This window comes from Rana temporaria, chromosome 7 (genome assembly GCF_905171775.1).
Source record: "Rana temporaria chromosome 7, aRanTem1.1, whole genome shotgun sequence".
In the NCBI taxonomy this organism is placed as follows: Eukaryota; Metazoa; Chordata; class Amphibia; order Anura; family Ranidae; genus Rana; species Rana temporaria.
This window is the reverse complement of record NC_053495.1, coordinates 126,769,891-126,797,154: the sequence shown is the minus strand read 5'-3', so window position 1 is coordinate 126,797,154 and position 27,264 is coordinate 126,769,891. Positions and strand designations below refer to the sequence as shown.

Here is a 27,264-nt window from a genome sequence, read left to right as displayed (position 1 = left end):
CTCTTATTCTCCCATTGTGTATCATATGATTGAAAGGCAGAATATAAGCGGCATTTAAAAACGACATACATTCTTCCTCTCCCTTATGCAAGTTATCTAGTAAGGCCCAATGTATACATGTGTTTGAAGGATCCACTTAAAGCCATTCATAGATCGATGGGCTAGCAATACCTTGTAATGTAGCTCCAGATATTTGAATCTAAAAACTTAAAATTCTAAACAGTATTAAAGAGCGTTCGCTTTGAATTGGATAGACGGCCTGTAATTTGTGCACATTTGTCCATAGGACAATACAGCCAGGCTGAAGTGCCTCCCACAGTAAAGGGAAATCATGTTGAGGTTTTTATTGGAGAGAGCTTGTTGTTCCTGTTCCTGGAGAAAATATAATACATTTTCGTCATCCATTTCATTTTAGATCAAGGAGCATGGAAGATGGGTTCTCTAGGTAGGATTTCCAGAGATTAGAGAATCTGGACATGGTTGCTCCATCGATAATCCTGTGGTCTGCAGACCAGCTAATGTTGATGATTTGAGCTTTCACAACCTGCCCTCTTGAGTCAAACCGTGGAACTACCTGTATGACAGGAGAAAGAAGACAGCTAATTACTACAGTTTGTTATGCAAGATTTTAATGACAGATTATGTGATAATGAAACTAATCCCCTTTGTCATTGTGGTTACAGATGCAACAACATAAAAAATGTAGGCGAGACACATCAATGTATAAATTACATGCAGTGGCAAAATAAAGAAACAGACCGTTCAAGTCTCAAAGATGTGGGAAGAATCTCACAGCTTGCCCTTTCCTCAAAATATGGCAGCTGAACACCACAGGGTTCAGTCATATGTAGCGGCTTCTAATGCCGCGTACACACGGTCGTTTTTTGTGATGGAAAAAAAACGACATTTTTAAAAACGTCATTTAAAATGACTGTGTGTGGGGAAAACGTTGTTTTATGTCTTCTGAAAAACGACAAAAAAAAAAAATTCGAACATGCTTAAATTTTTTATGTCGTTTTTCAAAACGTCGTTTTTTTGTGTCATAAAAAAATGACTGTGTGTGGGCTAAAACAACGCTTTTAAACCCGTGCATGCTCAGAAGCAAGTTATGACGCAAGCTTGAATGGAACAGAGTGTGGCCGTACGTGCTGAACGTAACCACGCTTTGCTAGAGCATTTTGAAAAAACGATGGTGTGTAGGCAACGTCGTTTTTTAAAATGAAGTTTGAAAAACGTTGTTTTTTTTCCCCATGAGAAAAAACAATGTTTTTTTACAAGACAAAAAACGACCGGTGTGTACGCGGCATTACATGTATAAAATGATGCTATTGCTAGATACTATTAAGTGACAGCATTTCACGGCTAGTCAGAGCTAGAGAATTTTTAAACATTATAATCCCAATTTAAAACAGCTATATCAGAACTTAAAGTGGAAGTCTGGTCAAAACCCAACTAAGCTGAAACCTGAAGAAATAATTCCGGACGGCTGCACTTCCAAAAAATCTTTTTATTGAAACTTCATATGACAAGTGGTTGACAGATGGAGCAGGGGACAAATAGGTAGACGTGTTTCGCGCAAATGTTACCGCTTAGTCATTATCTGGAGCAGCTTTTCTTGTTTCATAAGCTTAAACCTGTTCCCAGACCCCATTCTTAGCCCTATACTACCATGTAAAGAAAAGGGGCGTAAACTTAATCTAAGGGCACTCTGATCTGGTCATGTGATCTCCCCAGCAGCCAGCTTCAGGGCACAGGAGATAGGAACAATGGCTGCAATGCCTGGGTGGTGACGTCACCCATAGACTTACTATGGGGCATCCGTTGTCTCTTGTCCCTCCACTCCCTTGAGGCCACCGCTAGGAGCCAATCACATTACGCACACCCTCAGATTAGGCAAGTATATACAAAGTAGTTAGTATAGGGCTTAGAATGGGGAGGGAGCAGGTTTAAGCGTGGTTAGGTTTTTACCAGATTTACAACTTAAGCATGCAAAGGGAGGATTATTGTCTGTGAGGCCACTTCAGCATGCCTTACATACTATCATGATAGAAGAATTAGAAATCAATATTACAATAATGAGTCCTGCTCTTTGGGCCATCAAAAAATGAATAATAAAAGTGAAAACATTTTATTCTCAGAATGTCTCTTAGAGTGCCATAGGCAAAAATGCTATCTCCTAGAGACCATGTAGACTATTCCAAAGGATCTATGCAATTTTCATCCTGACAACCATTTGGGCAGGAGGAGAACTGAAGAAGGAGTGAGAATAACAGGGGTAGACAGTTAAAGTGGAGGTTCACCCTAAAAACAAGTATTTACCATTCAATCCAGCATACTGCGGACATGGACAGTATGCTGTTTTTTTTTTTTTTCTCGGTTAACATACCGTAGTATAGGTATTTCTTCCCCCGGCTTCCGGGTAGTGAATCCCGCGGGACTGGGCGTACCTATTCGAAACGAAGTGATTGACGTATTACAAAAGCTTGCCCCCCGGCGCAAAAGGCGCATCACCTGTTTTCGAAAAAAGCCGAACGTCGGTGCGCAGGCGCCGTATCGCGCCGTCTCGCAGTTCGGCTTCTTTCGGAAACTGGTGATGCGCATTATGCGCCGGGGGGCAAGCTTTTGTCATATGTCAATCACTTAGTCTCGAATAGGAACGCCCAGTCCCGCGGGATTCACTACCCGGAAGCCGGGGGAAGAAATACCTATACTACGGTATGTAAACCGAGAAAAAAAAAAAAACACAGCATACTGTCCATGTCGGCAGTATGCTGGATTGAACGGTAAATACTTGTTGATGCACTGAATACCAGTTTATGGTCTATATGACACACAGACAGAATTCTCACCGCTCCAGGTGAGCCTCGTGATGATCAGGGGTTGTTGAACCACCAGGGTGCTGGCAATGCGGTAATGGCAAAAAACAAAAGAACAAAAGCTGGACAGCCGCACTCCAAAATTTTCTTTAAAAGAGATGTCTTTATTTTCAACTGTGCATACAGTCACTGCAAGCCCACAAAAATCAGTATGGCCAACGTTTCGCACTGGCGTCAGTGCTTAGCCATGACTAAGCACTGACGCCAGTGCGAAACGTTGGCCATACTGATTTTTGTGGGCTTGCAGTGACTGTATGCACAGTTGAAAATAAAGACATCTCTTTTAAAGAAAATTTTGGAGTGCGGCTGTCCAGCTTTTGTTTTTTGCCATTATGGTCTATATGAACTACTGCAACTGTGTAGACCTGAAAGATCCGAATGTACACATTTTTCCTTGTGAGCTTTGTCTGAAACACAGCATTTGATTTCCAATAAAAGAAACACTGAACATGAACAGAAGTATCTTAATCCTGTTCTGTTAAAAGCCTACATACAAATATAAAATTGTTGCAATGCAAACACATTCACACTGCTAAGATAATATACAGGCAATGTACAGATATATGTATGTAATTCTTCAATAACAGTGTCTGTGTAAGTGTGGAACAATGATATTCCAGGACATAGTGTGGCATTACATTTTCTTTCTACATGTTTTTATGACAAATAACCAACCTGCAATTTTCCAATAGCACCAATAGCTACTTCTGGAGGCAATATAACAGGCTTGGCATAGGTACCCCCAATCTAGAAATGAAAAACAGAAGAGGTCAGTAAACTATGCAGATGGCTCTGTAAGTGTTCACTCTCACACACACACACACACACACTATACCACAATCACTTACAGAACCAATGTTGGATAGTGTAAAAGTTCCCCCTGTCAGTTCGGAAGCCCCCAGTTGCCCCGAGGCACCCATGGCCTGTAGTCGGTTAAGTTCAGCAGCAATTTCAAATATACTTCGTACTTGTACATTCTTCACATTTGGAACAATCAGACCTCTTTGTGTATCCATAGCAACCCCAATGTTGTGAGAAGCCTAGAAATGACATGTTGAAAATAGTCAAAATGTGCTTATATACAGGGCAAAGCATTTTGTGTTAAATGGTCAGTCCACGTGAAACAGATATTGCACTTTTTAGCAGCTTTCATTGCGAGCTTTGTATATGTATGCGGGTATTGTGAAAAGATTTTTGCATTTAGGCTGCAAGAACATCCATTACAAGAAGATTTTACTGAAAGAATTCTCATTTGTACAACACCGCAGAGACTGCAGCAGTAGATGCAAGATTCTGGCTCACATTCCTCTATCTATAATCAGAATATATCACTTTATGACTTGTATACATCTGTACTTGATGTTTGTTACATTCCTGGAATATTATCCCCGATTCGGTTTAACCCTAAAAACATTTAAAGCGGAGGTACACCCATTTAAAAGTCAGCAGCTACAAAAAGGTGTAGCTGCTGACTTTTAATAATCAGACACTCACCTGTCCCACAGACCAGCGATACGGGCGCACAAAGCCCCAATCCTTTCCGAGGCGCCGACATTCTAACTGTGGGCGCCCGGCTGTGGCTTCACAGTTGGGCGAGCCGCGCTGCTAATGGCCGAGCAATCTTCTGGGACCTGCAATGTATCCCAGAAGATTACAGGAGGGGGGGGGTGAACTTCCTTCTGGCGCCATGGAGCAAGTGGAGAAGTGGGAGCTGGGTACTCATAAAAACAGAGTGCCTGCTCGTCCCCCAAATGTGGCATGTCAGGGGGTTACCTGCACTTAAAGTTACATTTTTGGTTGGTCCTCTCAAAACAGTAACCATGTATATTTAAATGAACAGTACAATTCTGCAAATACAGACCTTATACGTGATATTCTGACAGTTTTCATCCACAGAGGCATTGAGGACTGGATACTGCAGTAAACCCAGACTGGCTGCCTGAAAGGAAGAGGAAATATGATTGAGGGGGGGGGGACTCGCCATGTTTGGAGGAAGCAAAATGGTGACCATGACCCTAAGAAGAGCATCCCTACAGTGAAGCACGAAGGTGAAAATATTATGCTTTGGGGCAGTTTCTCTGCTAAAGGTACAGACCAACTTTGCCGCATTGAGGGGCCAATGGATGGGGCCATGTATAGTAAAATATTGGATGAGAACCTTCTTCCCTCAGCCAGAACAATGAAGATGGGTCTTTGATGGTCTTCCAGCATGACAATGACCCAAAACATACCGCAAAAGGCAACAAAGAAGTGGCTCAAGAAGAAGCACATTAAGGTCATGGAGTGGCCTAGCCAGTCTCGTCCTTAATCCTATAAAGAAAAATTATGGAGGGAGCTGAAACTTCCATAGGAAGCGACAGCAAAGAAACCTTAAAGGGGTTGTAAACAATTTTTTTTAAACAACAAACATGTTATACTTACCTCCACTGTGCAGCTCGTTTTGCACAGAGTGGCCCCGATCCACATCTTCTGGGGTCCCTCGGCGGCTGTCTCTGGTCCTCCCTGCAAGAACTTCACACATTCATGCAAGCTCCTTCGCATTGTGTGGCGTCCTTGCGGGCGAGCTCCCATGACGCCCCGCCCCTTGGCGCGCCGTGTTATTGGATGCGATTGACAGCAGTGCCAGCCAATGGCTGCGCTGCTTTCAATGCAGCCACTCTAGCCAATCAACGGCCAGGCTGAGCGGCGAAGAGGATGTCGGGGCCGAGCGCGGGACTTTCAAGGGGTCAGGAAAGTATAACGGGGGGGCCAGTATAGTTGGAAGTTTTTTCACCTTAATGTATAGAATGCATTAAGGTGAAAAAACTTTTACCTTTACAACCCCTTTAAGGATTTAAAGAAGATTTTTTTTTTTATAACAGAAGGGGGAGTGGACCAAAATCCCTACTGAGATGTGTACAAACCTGATAATCAGCTACAAGAAAAGTCTTAGGTCTGTGCTTGTCAACAAGGGTTTCTCCACCGAGAGAACACACAACGATTATTGCTAATGGCAATAACCGCATGGAAAATCTGACAGGCTGGTTGTACCCAAGTTGACCGATCGATTAATTTGGGTACAATCAGCCTGCTCATACATGGTTCGAATCTCTATGGCTGGTTTTAAAGTGTTAGTGCAAATTTTTAACAGTACTTGTTTTGCTGCAAGTGCACTAATGTGGCCACAATCAATTACAATTCAACTTGTAATGTTCCTCTCATTCTTTGTGGCATTGAAAAACAGTTACCATCATTGACAAGGTTTGTTTTCCATTGGGTGGGATCTTTTCTGTAGGTGCAAATACAGTACAATTGTTAGTGCAAGCCAGTTTATTAGCTCTCATCCTATTAGCATTGACAGATTTTCTATTTGACACAAATGCAGCAATTCCATTATAAGGCATAAACACAATTTCCCTAAAATAAAATAAAAAGGAGGAGGTGTGGATTCCAGTGAAGGAAAATATGGAGAATGTTGCATTTTTATAAACAGGAAAAATTGTAGCGATTTTTGTACTATTATTACCGTTCTTGTACCTTCTACTGTAACCTCACCTTGAGGAAGAAGGGCATAAATGACAGACGGACCCCTCGTGTTTCCGCTGAAGGCTTCAGGTCCTCTCTCAGCTGGACAAGTTTGGTCATATCAATTTCATCACAATACCCAAAGTGAGGGATCTTTAATGCCGCAGACATGGTCTTCACCATGGCTTTATGGAACCCTACGTCAATAAAACATTACAAAAAATATAACAAGGAAGAAAATGTGCACATTTCCAAAAAACTGGAGAAATATTTTTGGTTCAGTAAAAATAATTATATATTATTTTAGATTGTAAACAATCCTTTCGATGTCTGAGCAAAGACTATATAAGCGCTCATTGGGATAGAAATATAGGATTTACCCTTTTATGAATACATCTGAAAAGACTGTTCCTAGCATATATTTGATGATACGCCAATGATCCGAAATGCCCTGTACCTCTCAAAATAATCAGAATGGCTTCCTTTGCTGTAATCCTATTAATGGCAAGCTGTAGGCTGAAGCCGCATGCTGCTTTCTGAACTTTCCTCCTATGACTATTGGTTTCCCCTTCTGGGTATGGCAGACACAAGACTTGGCTTTTTGGCTGGGATTTTTCTATATTTTCCAATACGAGCCAATAAAAGTGGTGGGAAAAATGAGGTAACAAATTTACATCTTTGGTAGCTTATTAGAAGGCATATTAGAGCTAAAGGTGGTATATTAATAATCATTAATTAACCACTTAAAGCGGGGTTCCAACCACAATTAGCATTTTTTAAATGTATGTCCTTTCATCCTGCGTTTTTAGAATATAAATCCGGTCACTTACTATTTTACAATCTGCCGCCGCTCCGCATAGTTTATAAACTATCTTTTTTGAATAACTATGTCCACACCGTTGTCATTTTGCTTGTGGGCATTGTGAAGCCCACAAGCAACTTACTTCCTCGAAGTCTTGGATGGGGAGTGATAATTGGGTAGCGCACTGCATCCTGGGAAATGACGGCACACATTTCCCAGGAGCATTAGAGGGAGATGATGTCAGGATCCTAGGTGATTCCAAAGGCAGATTTTGTGGGACTGCATAGCAACAGGCATTTCCAGATGAGTAAAAAAATTTTTTTTTCTCTTTTTTAGGTCTAATGAGCACAATAATGAAAAAAAAATTTGGGATGGAAACTTCACTTTAAAAAAGGACCTCCTAACGACTATATACAATCGGTAGAGCGGCACGGCTGGGCAAAAGGACGTACAAGTACGTCCCCTTTAAGAGCCCATCCGTGGGTCGCGCACTCGTGACCCAGTAGTGAGCTCCGTGGCCGCGCCACCCGCGAACCCGATCGCCGCCGGTGTCCCGGGATCTGGTCACCAAGCTGAAGAACTGGGAGAGGCAAGTGTAAACAAACCTTTTACCGTTCTTCCTAGTGAAAGGGTCACTGATCGTCTGTTCCCTGTCATAGGGAATGGCGATCAATGACGTCACACGCCAAACCACGCCCCCACACAGTAAGAATCACTCACAAGGGCACACTTAACACCTTCAGCACCCCCTACAGGTTAACCCCTTCACTGCCAGTGTCATTTTCACAATAATCAGTGAATTTTTATAGCACTGATCACTGTAAAAATGACAATGGTGTCAAAAGTGTCCGACATAATGTTGCAGTCATGATCAAAAAAAAAAAAAAAAAAAAGAAAAAAAAGCTGATCGCCGCCATTAATAGTAAAAACATAATTAATAATAAAAATGCCATAACACTATCCCCCATTTTGTAGACGCTATAACTTTTGCGCAAACCGATCAATAAACACTTATTGCGATTTTTTTTACCAAAAATATGTAGAAGAATACGTATCGGCCTAAACTGAGGAAAAAAAAGTTTTTTTGTTGATTGCGCAAAAAATAAAAACTGTAGAGGTGATCAAATACCACCAAAAGAAAGCTCTATTTGTCGGAAAAAATAAGGACATCAATTTTGTTTGGGAGCCACGTCGCATGACCACGTAATTGTCAGGTAAAGCGACACAGTGCCGAATCGCAAAAAGGGGCCTGGTCCTTTAGCTACAAAATGGTCCGGGCTTAAGCGGTTAAACCCGTTGTGCATGCAACTGAAATATATGGGTACACAGTCAGCTGCTGAATTTTGCAATAATAGACCACTTAGGCCGGTCATAGACAGTTTGAATCTCGGCCGAGATTTAAACCATGTATGCACAAGGCTGAATGTATCAAGTTGATCGATCAACTTGGGTACAACCAGCCTGCTGGATTTTACTTGCAATTATTGCTAGCAGCTGGTATAGCCACTAACAAAATTCACTGTTTTCTCCCAGTGGGAGATTACAATGGTTTGGTGGGAGGGATTCCTCCATTCAACAAAGGTCTGTTTTGATGGGAGAAATTTGCTGTGTGTATGGCCTGCTTTAGCTGTGTTATGAAAAAAGAGAACAATTCACATGCACATGTCTTTGTTTGTGAGCACTGTGTTACCTTTCAACGGCTCTGTCACATCCTTTCCAGAGAATGTGATGGGTTTAGTAAATGTCACAGGAATACTAGGGGTTATCGGTATCTGGGATGACTTGGAGATCTCTGCTTTAGGAGGAGGTGGTATGATCTCCAATTTTGGAGAGGGTGGCAATATGGCTCCTGTTTGTTTGGCCAGAAAGTTTAAAATGTCTTCTTTTAGGATACGTCCATCTCGTCCAGTGCCCACTACTTCACTTAGTTTTATCTAAAACAAGATAAAAGAACGCAGAATTCAGTACCTTGCAAACATTTAATGCTCATCTTGTGCTAAATTAGGGTTTCTGTCAATGAAGTATAGTGCCTTGAAAAAGTATTCATACCCCTTGAAATTTTCCACATTTTGTCAGTTTTAATCAAAAGCATAAACTTATTTTATGTGAAAGACCAACACAAAGTGGCACATAAAATTGTGAAGTGGAAGGAAAATTATAAATGGGTTTCAATATTTCTTACAAATAAATATGTGAAAAGTGTGGCATGCATTTGTATTCAGCCCCCCTGAGTCAATACTATGTACACCCACCTTTCGCTGCAAGTCTTTTTGGGTATTTTGCACATTCTTTGCAAAATAGCTCAAGCTCTGTCAGATCAGATGGAGAGCGTCTGAACAGCAATTTTCAAGTCTCAAGCCACAGATTCTCAATCGGATTTAGGTCGGGACTTTGGGCCGTTCTAATACATGAATATGCTTTGATCTAAACTAAATTAACGTTTTCCTTGCCCAGCCTGTCATTTTAGGAGGCTGGCCATGTTTTGTTAGGTTTGCAGTCAGATTTTCCGTGATGGATTGAACAGTGCTCCATGAGATGTTTAAAGCTTGGGATATTTTCTTTATAACCTAACCCTGCTTTAAACTTCTCCACAACTTTATCCCTGCCCCTTCTGGTGTGTTCCTTTGCCTTCATGATGCCATTTGTTCACTAAGGTTCTCCAACTCTGAGGGCTTCACAGAACAGCTGTATTTATACGGATATTAAGTTACACACAGGTGGGCGCTATTTACTAAATTAGGAGACTTCTGAAGGCAATTGGTTCCATTCGAATTTTAGTAAGGGGTATCAGAAGGGGGGCTGAATACAAATGTACACCACACTTTTCAGATATTTATTTGTAAATCATTTTGAAAAACAATTATGTGCCACTTTGTGTTGGTCTATCACATAAACTCCCCAATATAACATGACAAAATGTGGAAATTTTAAGGGGGTATGAATACTTTTTCAAGGCACTGTACCTACACTGTATGGATGTTCAGGATTTATTTATTGGCTGAACATGTAGACCAAGTGCAATGCAAATAGCACTTTCAACATAGCATTGATGTAAAGATTTCTATAAACAGCAAAATAACATACATTGTTCTCCATGGCAAGGCGTCTGACAGCTGGAGTTGCTAGAGTCTTGTGTCCCTTTATTTCTTGGTGTGTATGCTCTTGAGATATAGCAGGAGTCTCCACAACATCCTCTTCTGGAGCTCCATCTACAGGAAAAACGTGATCACTGGCAATATATACAGTAACAACTGGCAAAGCTTCATTTCCATACACAAAACGTGAATTGTATGCTTAAAAAAAAGACAAAAAAGTGTAAGAGGGGGGGGGGGGGGGGGGGGGAAATCTAGCAACACCGACACCCATGGAACATTTATGTAGTCAATATGAATCAAAGGGACATATCTGCCATATATAAGATATTGACGAGTGTATTCCCAGTACAGAGGAACACACATCGGTCTCCTCCCCTTGAGAGTCCCCTCCCCCCTACAGTTATAACACACCTTAGGGACCATATTAACCCCTTCAACGCCCCCTAGTGGTTAACCCCTTCCCTGCCAGTCACATTTAATCAATGCATATTTATAGCATTTATAGCATTAATCGCTGTATAAATGTGAATGGTCCCAAAAACGTGTCCGATGTGTTTGCCACAATGTCACAGACAGTAAAAAAAAAAAAAAAAAAAAACGCCAATACTAGTAAAAAAATTTATAAAATAAAAATGACATAAATCTATCACCTATTTTGTAGACGCTATAACTTTTGCGCAAACCAATCAATATACGATTATTGCGATTTTTTTTTTACCAAAAATATGTAGAAGAATACGTATCGGTCTAAACTGAGGAAAAAAAATGTTTTTTTTTTTTTTTTTTTTAAATTGTGATATTTATTAAATAAAAAAGTAAAAAATATTGTGTTTTTTTTTTTTTAAATTGTCGCTCTTCTTTTGTTTATAGCGCAAAAAATAAAAACCGCAGAGATGATCAAATACCACCAAAAGAAAGCTCTATTTGTGGGGGGAAAAAAACATAAAGATTTAGTTTGAGTACAGTGTTGCATGACCACGCAATTGTCATTCAAAGTGCAACAGCGCTGAAAACTAAAAATTGGTCTGGGCAGGAAGGGGGTGAAAATGCCCTGTATGGAAGGGGTTAAAGGACTAAATGTATTATTAAATTATTAACAAGATTTCTTTAAAACTATTGCATCAGAATGACACTCGGGCAACTAGTATTTTTTTTTCAGAAAAGGTCATAATTGCAGCCTGCATAGTTCTCTTGACAGGCTTTAAGTGGTATCATAATGCTTAGTGGTACAAATACACAATCCTATTAGCTTGCTTACAAACCTTTCAGAACATCCGTTTCAATGTCGACCAGAGGCTTCCCCACAAATGCTGTGTCATCCACATTGTAATACAGCTTCCGAACAACCCCATCATAGCGGCTGGTGATCGTCACTGAAGCCTTGTCACTCTGTACTTCGCAGATACTGTCAAACTGTGACACTGTGTCGCCTTCTTTCACATACCTGAGAAGACAGATATTACAAGCAAATAGACAATTCTGGAAGAAAAATATGTAAAAATAAGTGGCGAAGTTGTGTTTTGGGTCCTGCAGCCCAGAGACTTTGGGGGTGGGATAAAGCCTCTATTTCTAAGTCCACAGCTCACCTGGTAGCCATTTGTCTCAGCTGTCCACAGCCATATATACACATACATATATGTGAGCTTAGGCTGTCTGCTGTAGGACCCCACTGTTGTGCGAAAAGGCTGAGTGATGACAAAACACTAAAAAAGGTGCAAGTGCCGCCTGTTTATTTTGGGAAACCCATTACAGTACACCCTGTAAGCCAGCCACAGGCACAGAAGAGCAGATGATTATTTGTTTCATTGTTTTAAGCTATGGACTTGCTGTACAAAGCCCTCCAGCATTGAAACTGTGTTTGTTTGCTGCCTTGCTGATCAAAAGTGCAGGCCAAACCTGCTTAGACTGTCCCTGCCTTATGCATGGTTTGCTGTGACCAATAGCAGTTGAGCTTGTCCCCATTACTATAGATCCATAGAGAGGTTAGCATGGGGGTCAGCAACCTGTAGATCGCAATCTACCACTAGATCACGGACAGGTGACTGGAAGATCTCAGTCTGGGATTGCTGACCCGCCATTCTAGAGCATCAGAGTGCAATGTAGGAAGATTACTTGTAAAGTTGGAGCAAGAGCCACATAAGCTGATCCCTCCTCTGTAGTGCTGGTTCCTGTCCCATGCGGAGCGATACCAAATGCACTCCACCTCTTATCCTGGCTAGTGGTCTCCAGAGTGGTGCCAACAGCAGAAAAGAAGAGATCTTTAGGTCAGTGTGAAGCAATACACTGGGCATTTTAGTACAAGGCTTCTTTCACACTGATGCACTGCGGGTTCACCACAAAGTGCAGTGTACCTACTGTTTTCCCCCCCCCCCCCCCCCCCCTACTTTAGTGTGAACGAGCCCTAAGGGTGCCCCTTCCAAATGCAACTAAGAGCTCATTTACAAGTGCAGCAGGCACTGCTGCTCCTCTGAAAAGTGATCTGTGTGTGTGTGTGTGTGTGTGTGTGTGTGTGTGTGTGTGTGTGTTGACAGGTAGTGAGGAGGCGATATGTTGCTTCTTCACCACCTGATTTAAAACCCATGAATGCCATGCAATTGCGACACAGTAGTACAGCAATTAAAAGGTTAAAAAAATCAGGTGATTTTGAATGTCATGGCAAAGGATGTAAATACTTATGTACAGGTGATATTTTTTTCTTCCCAATAATAAATTTGCAAAGATTTCAAACAAAATTCTTTCCGGTTGTCATTATGGGGTATTGTTTGAAGAATTTTGAGGAAAATAATGAATTTAATCCATTTTGGAATAAGGCTGTAACATTACAAAAAAAAAAAAAAATGAAGCGCTGTGAATACATTGCGGATGCACTGTACATTCCACAGTTCTAATTATGCTACCAACATTAGTGTGTGCTGTAAATCGTCTCTAGCATTGCTCCCGTTTCTTCTAGCTGGATTCTGCCATTTTTCTGAAGCCCAGAGCCCCTGAACAGCAGCAAATCGTAAAGCAGTACTAAACTGGACGATTTAACGGTTTCAAAAAACAGTTACATTGCTGAAATGCCAGGATTGCCAACTGTCACGTTTCCTTGTGTCCTTAACCACTTAAGCCCCAGACCATTTTGTTGCTAAATGACCGGGCCACTTTTTGCGATTCAGCACTGCGTCGTTTTAACTGACAATTGCGCGGTCGTGCGACGTGGCTTCCAAACAAAATTGACGTCCTTTTTTCCCCACAAATAGAGCTTTCTTTTGATCACCTCTGCGGTTTTTATTTTTTGCGCTATAAACAAAAAGAGCGATAATTTTGAAAAAAAAACTATATTTTTTTACTTTTTGCGAAATAATAACTATCTACCAAAGAGATATAAAAAAAAACATATTTTTTCCTCAGTTTAGGCTGATACGTATTCTTCTACATATTTTTGGTAAAAATCGCAATAAGCGTTTATTGATCGGTTTGCGCAAAAAGTTAGAGCGTCTACAAAATAGGGGAGTTTTATAGCATTTTTATTATTTTTTTTTTTCTTTTACTAGTAATGGCGGCGATCTGGGATTTTTATCATGACTGGGATTTTTATCATGACTGCGACATTATGGCAGACACATCGGACACTTTTGACACATTTTTTGGGACCATTGTCATTTTTACAGCGATCAGTGCTATAAGAATGCACTGGTTACTGTGAAAATGACACTGGCAGTGAAGGGGTTAACCACTAGGTGCCGCTGTAGGGGTTAAGTGTTCCTTAAGGCGTGATTCTTACTGTAGGGGGGGGGGGAATAGCTTGCTGTGACACGTCACACGTCAATCGTGTTCCCGATCAGTGACAGTGTCAGCTAGGCAGAACGGGGAGATGTTTACACTAACATCTCCTCGTTCTATGTGTCCGTGAGACGATCGCGCGCACCCGCAACTACCGCTTCTTGAAGGGAACGTACAGGTACGTCCCTTTGTCTGCCCGTGCCATGCTGCAGACGTATATCTGTGTGCGGCGGGCGGCAAGCGGTTAACCAAACTGACAAAACAATCAAATAGCTGCAGTCATAACTGGTCACATGTGCAGCACCATGGCAGTTTCAGATCAAACAGAAGCAGCTTCATTGGTTGTAACGAATAAGAGGCTTTAATTCCGCTTTAACCAGTTCAGCTGTTTGGTTCAAAGTGTGAACCATTAAACACAAGTTGCAGTCATCAGCGGGTGTGTGTTCTGTAGAGCCGGTGACCGGCTTTACCATGAAAGTGATGCGACAGCTCCATAGCCGTCGATCACTTTCTCCAAGCCGGCAGTGCAACGTCCCCCCCCACCCCTATGGTTCCCGGGCTGTCCTGTGCTTACCGATGCCCAGGAACACATCCACCAGCTGGGGGAGAGAGATTGCATAAAGATCCATGCCTTGATCTAACATGCACACAATGAAACCAGAAGGGATGCCCCTTTCCAGTTTTATATGCACACTTTCCTGGTCAGTACAGGCAGGAGACACATCTAACCAAGCCGATCTGTGCTCGGTTATATATAGTGTGAAGGGCAGGGGAGACATTGGGGTCTATTTGACCACTAATGTCTCCATAAATAATACCTGTCACCTGCCAAATGCCATCACAGGGGTTTATTATAGCAATCAAAAAATAAATCAAAAAAATTAAATGCCAATATATAAAAAAAAGCCAAAACCCCGCACCTACATACATGTGCACACCATATGTATGTAGGTGCGGGGGGGGGGGGGGGGGTTTGGTATTTTTTTTTTTATATATTAGCCTTTTTTTTTCTTTTACATCAGACATCAGAGTGGGAACAATAATTCTAGCACAAGAGCTCCTAGTCAACTCTAAAATGATGAGCTGTAATGGCTTTTAAAACGTAAAATATGGAATGTTGGGCATTTACTTGATACAACCTCATCTTTTATATTTTAACCAAAAATGGGTATAATATGGTGTGGTTTTGCACTAAAATTTATTTTATTATATTTTTTTCCAGAAAATTTCAATTTAATAAAGAGTTGCACAAATATCACAATGATAAAAAAAAATTGCAACTATCCCCTTTTTATTCTACAAAGCCTCTGCTTTCAGAAAATATATAAATGTTCTGGGGGTTTATATAATTTTATTGCCAACAATTAGGATTTGTATGTATTGCTCTACAGCCGAACTGGTTAAGGCTGACAGCAGATTGACCTCTACAAACTTGGCAGTGCCTAAAAATAGAGAGCAACTGAGCATGTGCAGAGTAGGGTGAGACAGTATATTACTGGATTTTAAACAGTATAGGTGCTTAGTTTTAATGTTTTACATACAGTAGCTATACCTGCCAAAAGGGCCAGCATGAGGTGATCTAGCAGGGCTTCATTTCCTGACTTTCCACTTTCAGCCAATATAGAAAAAAAAATAACAGGTAGATGCTACCTACTGGTTCATGAGACCACTCAAGTAGATTAGGTCAAGCAAAATAATGTTTTTGCATATTACTTCAGCTATATATTTTTTAAATCTACTCATTTTAACTCCTTCCTGCCCGCGCTATATCCAAACAACGGCTACAGCGCAGACCTACATTGGCGGGAGGCTGTCAAATTACGTCCTCCCCTTTGCAAGCACCCTGTGCGCCCCCTGTGGCGCGTGCTCTGTGATCTGTAAGTCAATGAGTCCCCTTACCACGCGATCAGCTGTCAGCCAATGAGAGATGATCACGTGATGTAAACAGAAGGTTGGTAATCGATTTTGTTTTTCCTTGTGCTCACAGCCGATCACCGGCTTCTGTGATAGGGACATCGGTCCCAAAGAGGAAGAGGTGCAGCCACCTCACCAGTGACGCCTGCTAGTGCTGCCCACCAGTGCATAACAGTGCCACCTATCAATGCCCACCAGTGACTCATTGGTGTCACCTACCAGTGGCCATCAGTGTCATCTACCAGTGCTCATCAGGGCCACCCATCAGTGCCGCCTCGTCAGCATACATTAATGAAGGGAAAACAAATGACCCGTTTGCAACATTTTATAACAAAATATAAAACGTTTTGTTTTTTTCAATTTTTTTTTTTTTTTTTTAACAAAAAATAAAAAACCCAGTGGTGATCAAATGCCACGAAAAGAAAGTTCTATTTGTGGGAAAAATAAGAATAAAAAATGTAATTTGGGTGTAGTGTGGCATGACCGCGAAATTGTCAGAGACAGCGCTAAAAGCTGAAAATTGGTCAAGGCAGGAAGGGGGTTTAAGTGCCCAGTAAGCAAACGGTTAATATAAAAATTTTAAGTGACTGGAGCTTCTGCTTATTCATCATACGCTATTGGAATTGTTGTCCTAAAAGAAGGGAGGGAGATCTTACATATGGGGGCACAGACCGCTATAAGAGCCCTTTCACACTGGGGCGGTGGGGGCATCGGCGGTAAAGCTCTGCTACTTTTAGCGGCGCTTTACCGTCATTTTCGCTGCGTTATTTGGCAGTTAGCAGGGCGCCTTTAACTCCTGGGCTTTCACACAGGAGTGAATTGAGCTGCTCTTTCAGTGTGCTTTGCAGGCGCCATTTTTGACGTTATAGCGCCTGCAAATCGCCTCAGTGTGAAAGGGGGTCCAAAAAATAAATATGACAAGAGGTTCTATTGTTTCTCCGCTCTCTCTCCAATGCTATAACTATATTATATAAACACTTTCACCTGTACACTGTCATAGAAGAATCTGAAAACCTTTTTTTATAATATGGCGTGGAAAAATAAAATGAATACCAATCATACAAAGCATGAAGTATATACAAGGTAAGAAATTGCAGATGTCAGAAATGGAAAAATAAAACGGCCTGATTGGTTGCTTGGGCAACACTTGCCATTCTCAATGCGTCAGTCTTCAGAAATCAGATTGCCAGTTCTTGTTCACTTACCAGTCTTTCACCGTCACCTCTGTGATTCCTTCTCCAATGTCTGATAACTTGAACTGTACAATCTGACCATTCAATGCTGAAAAAACAAATAAACCATCACTAGATTTGTGAATACAAAGAAACCATTCAGCTCACATACATTAACAACCAGTAAGTCAGAGAGAAGGCAAAGGTAAATCTTTGGGCGCTTTGGGATGTGACCGGGGTGGCACAATATGGGACAAGATCACCTACTGACTGGCTAGAAGTACATTTCCATTGCTCACCACCCATACAAGAGGAGGCCCCACTATTTTGGAATACGTGGGTGTTTTCATCGACTAAGTAACTGGACTTAGCTTGCAATTTATTAGGACATAAGCCACTCAGAAGAGGCTTCATATAGCCGTTTATACTGAGTTGTGTGTCCTTTTTCTATCTGAGACAGCCTGATTATTTCCATTTTGGATGTAGCGCTAGAGTAATGAGGCTATGGTCATGTCATTTGTGAGGTCTCCTGATGAAGCGATTGAACAGCAAAATACATTGAGACCGGCGACCATTATACTGCACATCTGCCCCTTACATCTGTATATGATGTAACCAAGATGCATTAAGGTGAAAAACCTTGAGGCTTTACAACCACTTTAATGGCATCCCAAGTCTTAGTCCGTAGGGTTCAATATTGAGTTGGCTCACCCTTTGCAGCTATAACAGCTTCAACTCTTCTAGGAAGGCTGTCCACAAGGTTTAGGAGTGCGTCTATGGGAATGTTTGACCATTCTTCCAGCACATTTGTGAGATCAGGCACTGATGAGAAGGCTTGGCTTGCAGTCTCTGCTCTAATTAATCTCAAAGGTGTTCTATCGGGTTGAGGCAAGGACTCTGTGCAGGTCAGTCAAGTTCCTCCACCCCAAACTCGCTCATCCATGTCTTTATGGACCTTGCTTTGTGCACTGGTCCAAATCATTTCGTGGAAGGGGGATTATGGTGTGGGATTGTTTTTCAGGGGTTGGGCTTGGCCCCTTAGTTCCAGTGAAGGGAACTCTTAAGGCGTCATACCAAGACATTTTGGACAATTTCATGTTCCCAACTTTGTGGGAAAAGTTGGGGGATGGTCCCTTCCTGTACCAACATGACTGCACACCAGTGTACAAACAAGGTCCATAAAGACATGGATTAACGAGTTTGGGGTGGAGGAACTTGACTGGCCTGTACAGTTCTGACCTCACTGCCATTAGAGATTACAATTTACATGAAGGGGTATAGTTGGGTCAATAACAATGCTGATAGTGTATCCTGGTGCCATCTCTTTTACAGGAAAGCGATACACACGCACCCAGCCATCCACATTTAAATAAAAATGCGATTCATTAGCCAGGCCATCTTCTATTGCTCAGTGGCAAAAATAGAAAGGACAAAGACTGGACAGCCGCACTCCAAAATCACTTAAAAAAGAGATGTCTTTTATTTTTCAACTGTACATACAGTCACTGCAAACCAACAACATACAGTATGGCCGACGCGTTTCGCACTGGCAGTCAGTGCTTAGTCATGGCTCAGTGGTCCAGTTCTGATGTTCATGTGCCCATTGGTTGGGGACATGGGTCAGCATGGGCTCCCCGACTGGTTCCTTACACAACAAACTGCAATGCTTTCAACACATCAACTTCAAGGTCAACATGTTTTCTTGCTGCCTATTCACTTTATCTGTCAGTGGTCATATAGTTATGGCTGTGCGGTGTATATCTAGGCAAAGAAAATTTGTAAATATTACCCATTACTTTTATTTTTTTCTTTGATGGCTGCAATCAAAGTTTCAGCAAGCCCAGATTTCCTTTTTTTTATTTGAAATGTAAACTCTGGTCTACAATGGCTACATACATATCAAACCTGCTCAGGGTTTAGCTGCAGTGAACCAGTTCATCCTAAAATTTGTTCAAAACACGGGAACCCCTTTTGCTTACTTACAGTCAAAAATATACGCAAAGACACACACCACTTCCATCAGCATTCAGTAATCTTTTGGTAAAAACAACCATGCCAGAGAAGAGGATGACCTGGAACAAGCATGTGTGTAATAGGCGTCTTGTTATTTTACTGACTCATGCTCATTCAAGGACAATGATTTGCTAAGCTGTACAGAAAGAATAAAAGCTCTGGATCTCACATGTTCAAAACACAAGTCAACAATGTCAGCTGCTAAATTTCTATCATTAAAATGTTCCTTTCACAGTTAAATTGAGTGGCCTTTTAGATTTTACATAGCTGCAGTGTTTCCTCCATATTAGTAGCCAATTTAGTTTCACCAACTTGACCTGCGATTCCTCTTAAAAGGAAAATTCCACTTTAAAACCATTTGCTGCAGCATACCCCTAGAGGTGCCTGCACAGAACCTGCTGCAGCATAACCTAGAGGTGCCTGCACAGAACCTGCGGCAGCATAACCTAGAGGTGCCTGCACAGAACCTGCTGCAGCATAACCTAGAGGTGCCTGCACAGAACCTGCTGCAGCCTATGATCTCTCCTCTTCACCCAATACTCAAATCCTGGGTTGGTCTGGTTAGGCAAAGCCCTGGAGCTTCCTGCTTGTGTCAAAAGATTGCCCTCTCCCTCCCTGGCTGGCTGTTGGCAGTGTGTGCACTGCAAGTGCATATGGAGGTCTCCATCAATACTGGTAATGGAGAAAATTGACTGTGGAATGAGATCAAACCCTTGGGAATATTTAAACATCAACGCATCTAGCCCAGCAAGTAGCGATTGTTAAAGCTTTAGAAAGGGATTCTCTACGCTTACCTGAAATAGTTCTGAAGTATCTGATCTGTGAAGTTTGCAGATGTGAAGAATGAGGTTGTTGTTTGCATGATTTTATCAGCAAAAACCGGTTACATGAGGTCAGCTGTCTAAAACTGGCCTAGGGGGAATAAGAGCAAAACAGCAATCAGTGGAAATACACGATCAATAGAAGGCAAGAGGAATGTAGTTTTCCAAGAGACCAATCACACTGCTTGTGTTACCCTGCATTACAGACCAAAGGCAGAGCAATGCAGAAAGTCATGCTTTCAGATGGAGCATGGTCTTTCATATACACACACGGGTTATTTTACTAAAACCGGAGAAATACAAAATCTGGCGCAGCTCTGCATAGAAACCAATCAGCTTCCAGGTTTCCCCCCCCCCCCCCCCAAAGCTTAAAGGGGAGTTCAAGCCTTTTTTTTATGTTTATTAAAAGTCAGCAGCTACAAAAAGTGTAGCTGCTGGCTTTTAATAAATAGACACTTACCTGTTCCACGGTCCAGCGACGCGCCCCCGGATCTTTGCTTGTCTCCCCCCTTCTCCGCCGGGGCCTCCATTGTAACTGTGGGCACCTGGCCGTGACAGCCTTCGGCTTCACAGCCGGGCACTCACTGCGAACGGCGGTGGACAGGCGACCGCCTACAGCAGTGGTTCTCAACTCCTGTCCTTGGGACCCACTAACAGGTCACGTTTTCAAAATAACTGAAATAAATCACAGGTGATATTATTTGCTGCTCAGTGATTGCAGTATTTTAGTCTGCATCTCCCCCCAAGGTAATATTTAAAATCTGGCCTGTAAGTGGGTCCTGAGGACCGGAGTTGAGAACCACTGGCCTACAGGGAGGGGCCACCAAAAGGTGATATGACGTATCGCCCAAGCGGTCCCTGGGCGGAAGGAGGAAGTGGGACAGGAAGTCCCACTCCTACTGAAACCCCCACTCCCCCCCCCCCCCAAAAAAAGACATGCCAAATGTGGCATGTAAGGGGGCGAGGAGTGGATTAAGCAGAAGTTCCACTTTTGGGTGGAACTCCGCATTAATTAAACAAGCTGAAGTTAGGAGCCGATTGGATATCATGCACAGCTTTTGCACTTTCCAGTTTTAATAAATCTACCCTACTGTGTTGTGCTGCATTTAAATGCCTTGCTTTGTGGGTTATATTCAAGTCAAATGCAACATTAGGGCCCCTCCACCTGTAGCGATACTTTATTACATAGAATCTGCCAGAAAAAAAAAATAGCAATTTCTCATATACATAAAATATAAAGCTCTTGCCAGATGTGTCAATATCCAGATGAATGATACAATGTAATATGTTAGGGACAATCATCAAGATGACGACTCGGAAAAATCAATGAGCTGCAATGAAAAATGTTGGACGATTAGCCCTTGCTCTCTGTATTTAATCACTTCAAGGCCATTCTCTGTCATGTTTCTTTTAAGATTGTTGAACATCAGCATCATATTAAAGTGGGGGTTCCGGGCGTAATTTTAAATTTTTTTGCAAGCCAAAATTAATCACATCAAATAGTCCCTAAAACATTAATAGCTCCCCAATCATTCCAGAAATCATTGCAAACACTTGCCTTATATCCTCCAGCTCATGTTGTGGCCGTATCCATCATATGTGTGGGCATGTGAAGCCCAGTTCCTTTTTCTTTCTGGTTTTCAGGGAGAGGTGCATGCTGGGCGATTTTTAGGCACAGTAATGCCCAGAGACTCCTGGGAAATGAGCGTCATCATTTTCCAGGAGGCAATGGGGGTCTTAGGACAGGAAGCTGAACCACCTAGGACCAGGAACTAGGCAGATTACAAGGCTGCCTAGTAACAGCCAGATATAAGTGAGTAAAACTTTTTTTTTTTTTTATAGAAAGTTTGTTTTTAGGGTGGAACTTCGCTTTAATCACTGGAACTCATCAGCAGCCTCAAAACACTTTTACAAAGTGTGTAGAATTTGATAATGTTCAACAATATTAAAGAGATTATTAAAATGACAACAAATACTCTATTAGCAGGGTTTCTCAACCAGGATTCCTTGAGCAATGGGACATTTCTGCTTCTCAGATAAAAAGGTCAGCAGTGTCGGTGGGAACTTATCCATCTATAAGCGGGTAATTCTTCCCACTGACCTCCACACTAACGTACCATGAGTTGCAGATAGGGGAATTTTTGGCAGGGGTTTCCCAAAACCGGTAAATTATTTGAGCCCTAGTTCACATGGGTGTGATTTGACATGTCAAATCGCATGCCAAATCGGCAGCAATTGCACTGTCCTAATCGGCACAACATTTGCGGCGCCGCACCTATTTCCAAAAGTCGTTTCTGTACTATTTTTGGTGCTTTCGGGATGCAATTTTCACTGACATCTGAGCAGAAACGCGCACAGTCGTCTCTGAAATCGTCCCCGAAATCAGGACCGACATGTGGGAATGGAATGGTGAAATTTCAGCTGAACTCGCATGATTTCATTCCGCACTCAGTGTGAACCTGCGCTAAAGGTTTCTTCTGTGTTGAAAAAGTTGAGAAAGGCTGCCCTATTGTCTACAGAAAGATCAAACTCTCCACTTCCAACTGCTCTCTGGAGTACAAATAGTACCATAAAGGAGTAAGATTTTTTTTTAAATAAGGGTTTGCTATATAAACACTCAAGAGCATTTTTTTTTTTTTTAAAGCTGTGAATTAGAGGTCGGACGATATTTGGCCAATTCGGAGAAATCGGCTGATTATTATGCAAATTAGGCCGATATTTAACACTGGACGCATCTGTGCCATCCAGTGCCACCTGCCAGTGCCATCCAGTGCCACCTGTCAGTGCCAACTATTGCCATCCAGACCCACCTGCCAGTGCCAATTAGTGCCACCTGCCAGTGCCAATTAGTGCCACCTGCCAATCAGTGCCATCTGCCAGTGTCAACCAGTTCCACCTGCCAGTGCCAAGTAGGGCCATCTGCCAGTGCCATCCAGTGATCCCTACCAGTGTCAATTAGTGCCACCTGCCAGTGCCAATAAGTGCCACCTGCCAATCAGTGCCAAGCAGTACCACTTGCCAGTGCCACCTGCCAATCAGTGCCACCTTCCAGTGCCAAGTGCCAGTGCCAATTAGTGCCATCCAGTGCAACATGCCAGTGCCAATTAGTGCCTCCTGACAATCAGTGCCAACCAGTACCACTTGCCAGTGCCACCTGTTAATGCCTGCCAGTGTCACCTGCCAATCAGTGCCATCTTCCAGTGCCAACTAGTGCAACATGGCAGTGCCAATTAGTGCCACTGTCATCTCTTAGTTCCACGAGCCAGTGCCTGCCAAAAAAGTAAAAATCGGCCTAAAATATCGGCCGCAAAAATTGGCATCATATATCGGCCATCGCCACCCCGATTTCTAAATATTGGCATTGGCCAGAGAAGAACCCATATCGGTCGACCTCTACTGTGAAATCATTCACTGTATATCAAAGTAAAAGGAGAGTCTAATAAACCAACATTTTCATGTCACTGCCTTTTTTCTCCCCACAATGCAAATACCTTTTTTAAATGTGTTTCTATTTGGTCACATGACCTCGGGGCTCCAGCACATTGGCGTAACGTGGAAAGCTGAATCACGTACAGCGGGGACGTCACCAGATGATGTCCACTGCTCTAGGCTCTGTTGGCGGGGCAGACCTCATACCTACCAGCTCCCCAGAAAAATCATAGCGCTGAAACTCTGCATTTAAGTTTGCACATACAAAAAAAAAAATGTATATACCTTTTCTGGTATAAAATGTATGCAGGTTCAGCCAGGGAAGAAAGGAAGCGGATGATATAAATGTTGGTTTAATACTTGGCCCTTTCTCATACATTCAGCAGAAAGATTCTCCTGCAGTGAGCATCACATCCACTGCTTTATAAATACGCTTCTATGTATTTTTACAACATTTAGGGGTTGTCAATGGGAGTGAACAAAGCAAAAGACTGACCTTGCTGCCCCTCGCCACAGGGCACACAGTCGCAGTACGGTGGCATTCATTTCACAGGAGGTATGAATTTTTGCTGCACCTGCTAAGCTTGTGAACGGCCCCATCTGGCTGCCTTTGCAGCTTTAATCAGAAAATTAAGTACTGAATGGATTACTTCAGGCTGGGCCCTTTTGCAGGTAAAGTGATGTAAAACATTAAAGCAGAACTCCAGCCTCCCCTACAAATACTGTAGCTGCTGACTTTTATTATTAGGACATTTACCTGTCCGGGGGCACACCAGCTGATTTTTCCAATGGGCTCTCGGGGTGCTACCGCCTCCATTCCTTGTAAGGGAAACCTGCAGTGAAGACTCATGGCTTCACAGCCGGGTCCCTACTGCGCATGCGTGAAGAGCGCTGCGTTTTTTGAATGGCCCGGCAGCGGTGGAAGGAGGAGGGCTGAGCTTCCTCACTGTGGCAAGGTCTCCCGGGAGTGGGGACGAGTAGCTGTCAAAGAGAATCCCATATTTGAGTTGACATCAGAACTGGAATGGGGGGGCGGGCTCTTCCAATGGGTACACTAGTGCTGGTGACACACTTAGATTCACTTTGCACAGATTTTCTCTCAGTTCCTGTTGTAGCTATGGGACAGGAAGTGAACGGAGATCTCATAAACGGGACACAAATGGGCAAACAAAAAAATAAACTGACTATATCCAAAAGGAGAAACAAAAAATAGTTTTTGCCATTAGTGACACTTAAAGTGGTTTTAAAGGCAGAAGGTTTTTTTATCTTAATGCATTAAGATAAAAAAACGTATGTGTGCCTCAGCCCCCTAATACTTACCTGAGCCCGATCTCTATCCAGCGATGTGCATGAGTGCCTCGGTCGTCCGGGACTCTTCCTCCTGATTGGAAAAGACACAGCAGCGGCGCCATTGACTCCCGCTGTTGTCAAAGTCAGGAGAGAGAAAGAGAGACCGCAGCTCCGTGTCTGAATGGCCTCAGGGAGCTGCGGCTCTGCTGCCCCCATAGCAAGCTGCTTGCTGTGGGGGCACTCGACAGGAGGGAGGGGCCAGCAGAAACAAAGAGGGAGCCAAGAAGAGGCGGATCCAGGCTGCCCTGGGCAAATCCACTGCAACAGGGCAGGTAAGTATAATATGTTTGTTGTTGTTTTTTTTTTCTTTAAAAATTAGATTTTAGTATCACTTAAAGTGGGATTCCACCCGCGATTTTTTTTTTAAAGTCAGCAGCTACTAACAGTGTAGCTGCTGACTTTTAATAAAAACACTTACCTGTCCTAGTCGCCCGTAATGTCGGTCCCCCGAAGGCGATCGCTCAGTCCTGGCGCCTCCATCCTTACTAAGGGAAACAGGTAGTGAAACCTTTCGGCTTCACTGCCCGTTTCCTGCTGCGCATGCGTGACTCACATTGTGAATGGGCGGCTGCCTCCTGGGATACACACAGTTCCCAGAAGGCAGCGCGGCTCATTCACAAGAAGACACAGCGACGTAGGACGAGCCTGAAGATCCTCTGCGGTGGAAGAAGAGGCAGAAGAGCTATTTCCGCAAAGCAACAGCCCTTTCAGGCGAGTAAAAAAAAAAAAAAAAAAATACAATTTTTTTAATATTTATTTTAGGATTTTTAATGGAAAGAAAAAAAACGGGTGGAACTCCACTTTAAATGGTAAGCACTTCTGCCTGCCAGCACTGAGGTTCTCAGTTTAAATTCCCAACAGGACAAAATGTGCCTGGAGTTTGGCATGTCCTCCCTGTGCCTGCGTGGCTTTACTTCTGGGACTCCGGTTTCCTCCCACTCTCCAGAGACATGCTGGTAGGTTAATTAGCTCCTTTCTAAACTGGTTCTAGAAATTGTGTATGTATGAATGCGAGCTAGGGACTTTAGATGGTAACAGGGACTGATTTAAATGTGCTATATGTAAATTCTCAGCACTGTATCTATAAAATATAAACACAGTGGAGGAGCTTGCAATCTGTTGGTATAACTATACACACAGTATGTGTATCCAGAAGCCAATTAAGCTGGCAGTATGTTTCTGGTATAAAGCAGGGCACCCAGGGTAGGGTGACCAGACATCCCCAGTTTCAGGGGACAGTCCCCTGATTGAGGACACTGTCCCCGGACCAAGTCTGTCCCTGGTTTTGTCCCCAGATTGGATTTAATAGGGGGCAGGGGCAATTTCAAAGACAGTCAGTGCAGAATTAAAATAAAAATATTTGAATTACACACCCCAGCTCCGCCGTGCCTACTAGCATAGGGGGTGTATTTTTCCCCATTATCTGTGCCCCTTTTTTATGATAATGTGCTGGTCGGAGCGGAGGGAATATTTCTTCAGTTTTGGGCACATGCCCATTCAGCTTCGCTCACATGTTATTCTGCCTTGACTCAAATCCTGGCTAGCCACCTGCCTATCTCCTTGCCTTCCCTGGCGGAGGGATCTTCCTCTGCTCCCCATCCAGTAGTATCCGGGGGCCCGGAGAGTGAGACTTGAGAGGCTGTGAGGTGGGCGACGACGGGCAGAGAGTCGCTGATTGTTGCCATTACTAGTAAAGAAAAAATATGTCCCTGGATTTCATTTTAAAAATCTGGTCACCTTAACCCAGGGAGCACTAATGATAACAAAAGGACAACAATCGGATCGCGCCCCCCTAAAGAACAAACTCCGCGCGGATCGCGCCCCCCTAAAGAACAAACTCCGCGCGGATCGCGCCCCCCTAAAGAACAAACTCCGCGCGGATCGCGCCCCCCTAAAGAACAAACTCCGCGCGGATCGCGCCCCCCTAAAGAACAAACTCCGCGCGGATCGCGCCCCCCCTAAAGAACAAACTCCGCGCGGATCGCGCCCCCCTAAAGAACAAACTCCGCGCGGATCGCGCCCCCCTAAAGAACAAACTCTGCGCGGATCGCGCCCCCCTAAAGAACAAACTCTGCGCGGATCGCGCCCCCCTAAAGAACAAACTCCACGCAGATCGTGCCCCATGGAGAATGAAGCCAGCACCTCAGCTCTGGAATGGAGGAAAGCCAGCTGTCTGTGTTGTGATTATTATTGTGCTCTAGCTGGTTTATCCTGCCAATGTCATGGCGGATTTCCTCTATCAGTCCTTGCAATGTACAGCCCAGTGACATCAGACTGTCTTCTAATAACTGATAAGAAAGTGTCACTGTCACCGTCCCCCAGACATGAATGGCATTACCCCCGGGGTGTCCCTCACAGTTTGCCCCTCACACAGAACAGCACATTTCAGCTTCTCTCACCAGACGGACGAATGACCGGTTGCAACTCCTCAAGGCTCTCACAGCCGCCATGTTTCCCGGAAAAGCCCGGAGAACCAATCAGATCACAGAGCTGCTTCTCCCGACCAACCAAAACACAAGAGCT

General features: G+C 43.1%; 1 protein-coding gene across 1 annotated transcript; it reads right to left on the bottom strand.

The window, feature by feature from the left end:
- Position 1: 1 nt before the first annotated feature.
- DBT (dihydrolipoamide branched chain transacylase E2) lies at positions 2–27,264 on the bottom strand. Its single transcript, XM_040359943.1, has 11 exons — positions 27,141–27,264; positions 19,936–20,053; positions 17,162–17,237; positions 11,540–11,721; positions 10,267–10,391; positions 8,873–9,116; positions 6,411–6,577; positions 4,738–4,815; positions 3,725–3,916; positions 3,552–3,623; positions 2–574 (listed from the first exon to the last, which is right to left on the bottom strand). The coding sequence occupies exons 1-11, from the start codon at positions 27,189–27,191 to the stop codon at positions 407–409; spliced, it is 1,473 nt and encodes a 490-aa protein (XP_040215877.1). The 5' UTR covers positions 27,192–27,264; the 3' UTR covers positions 2–406.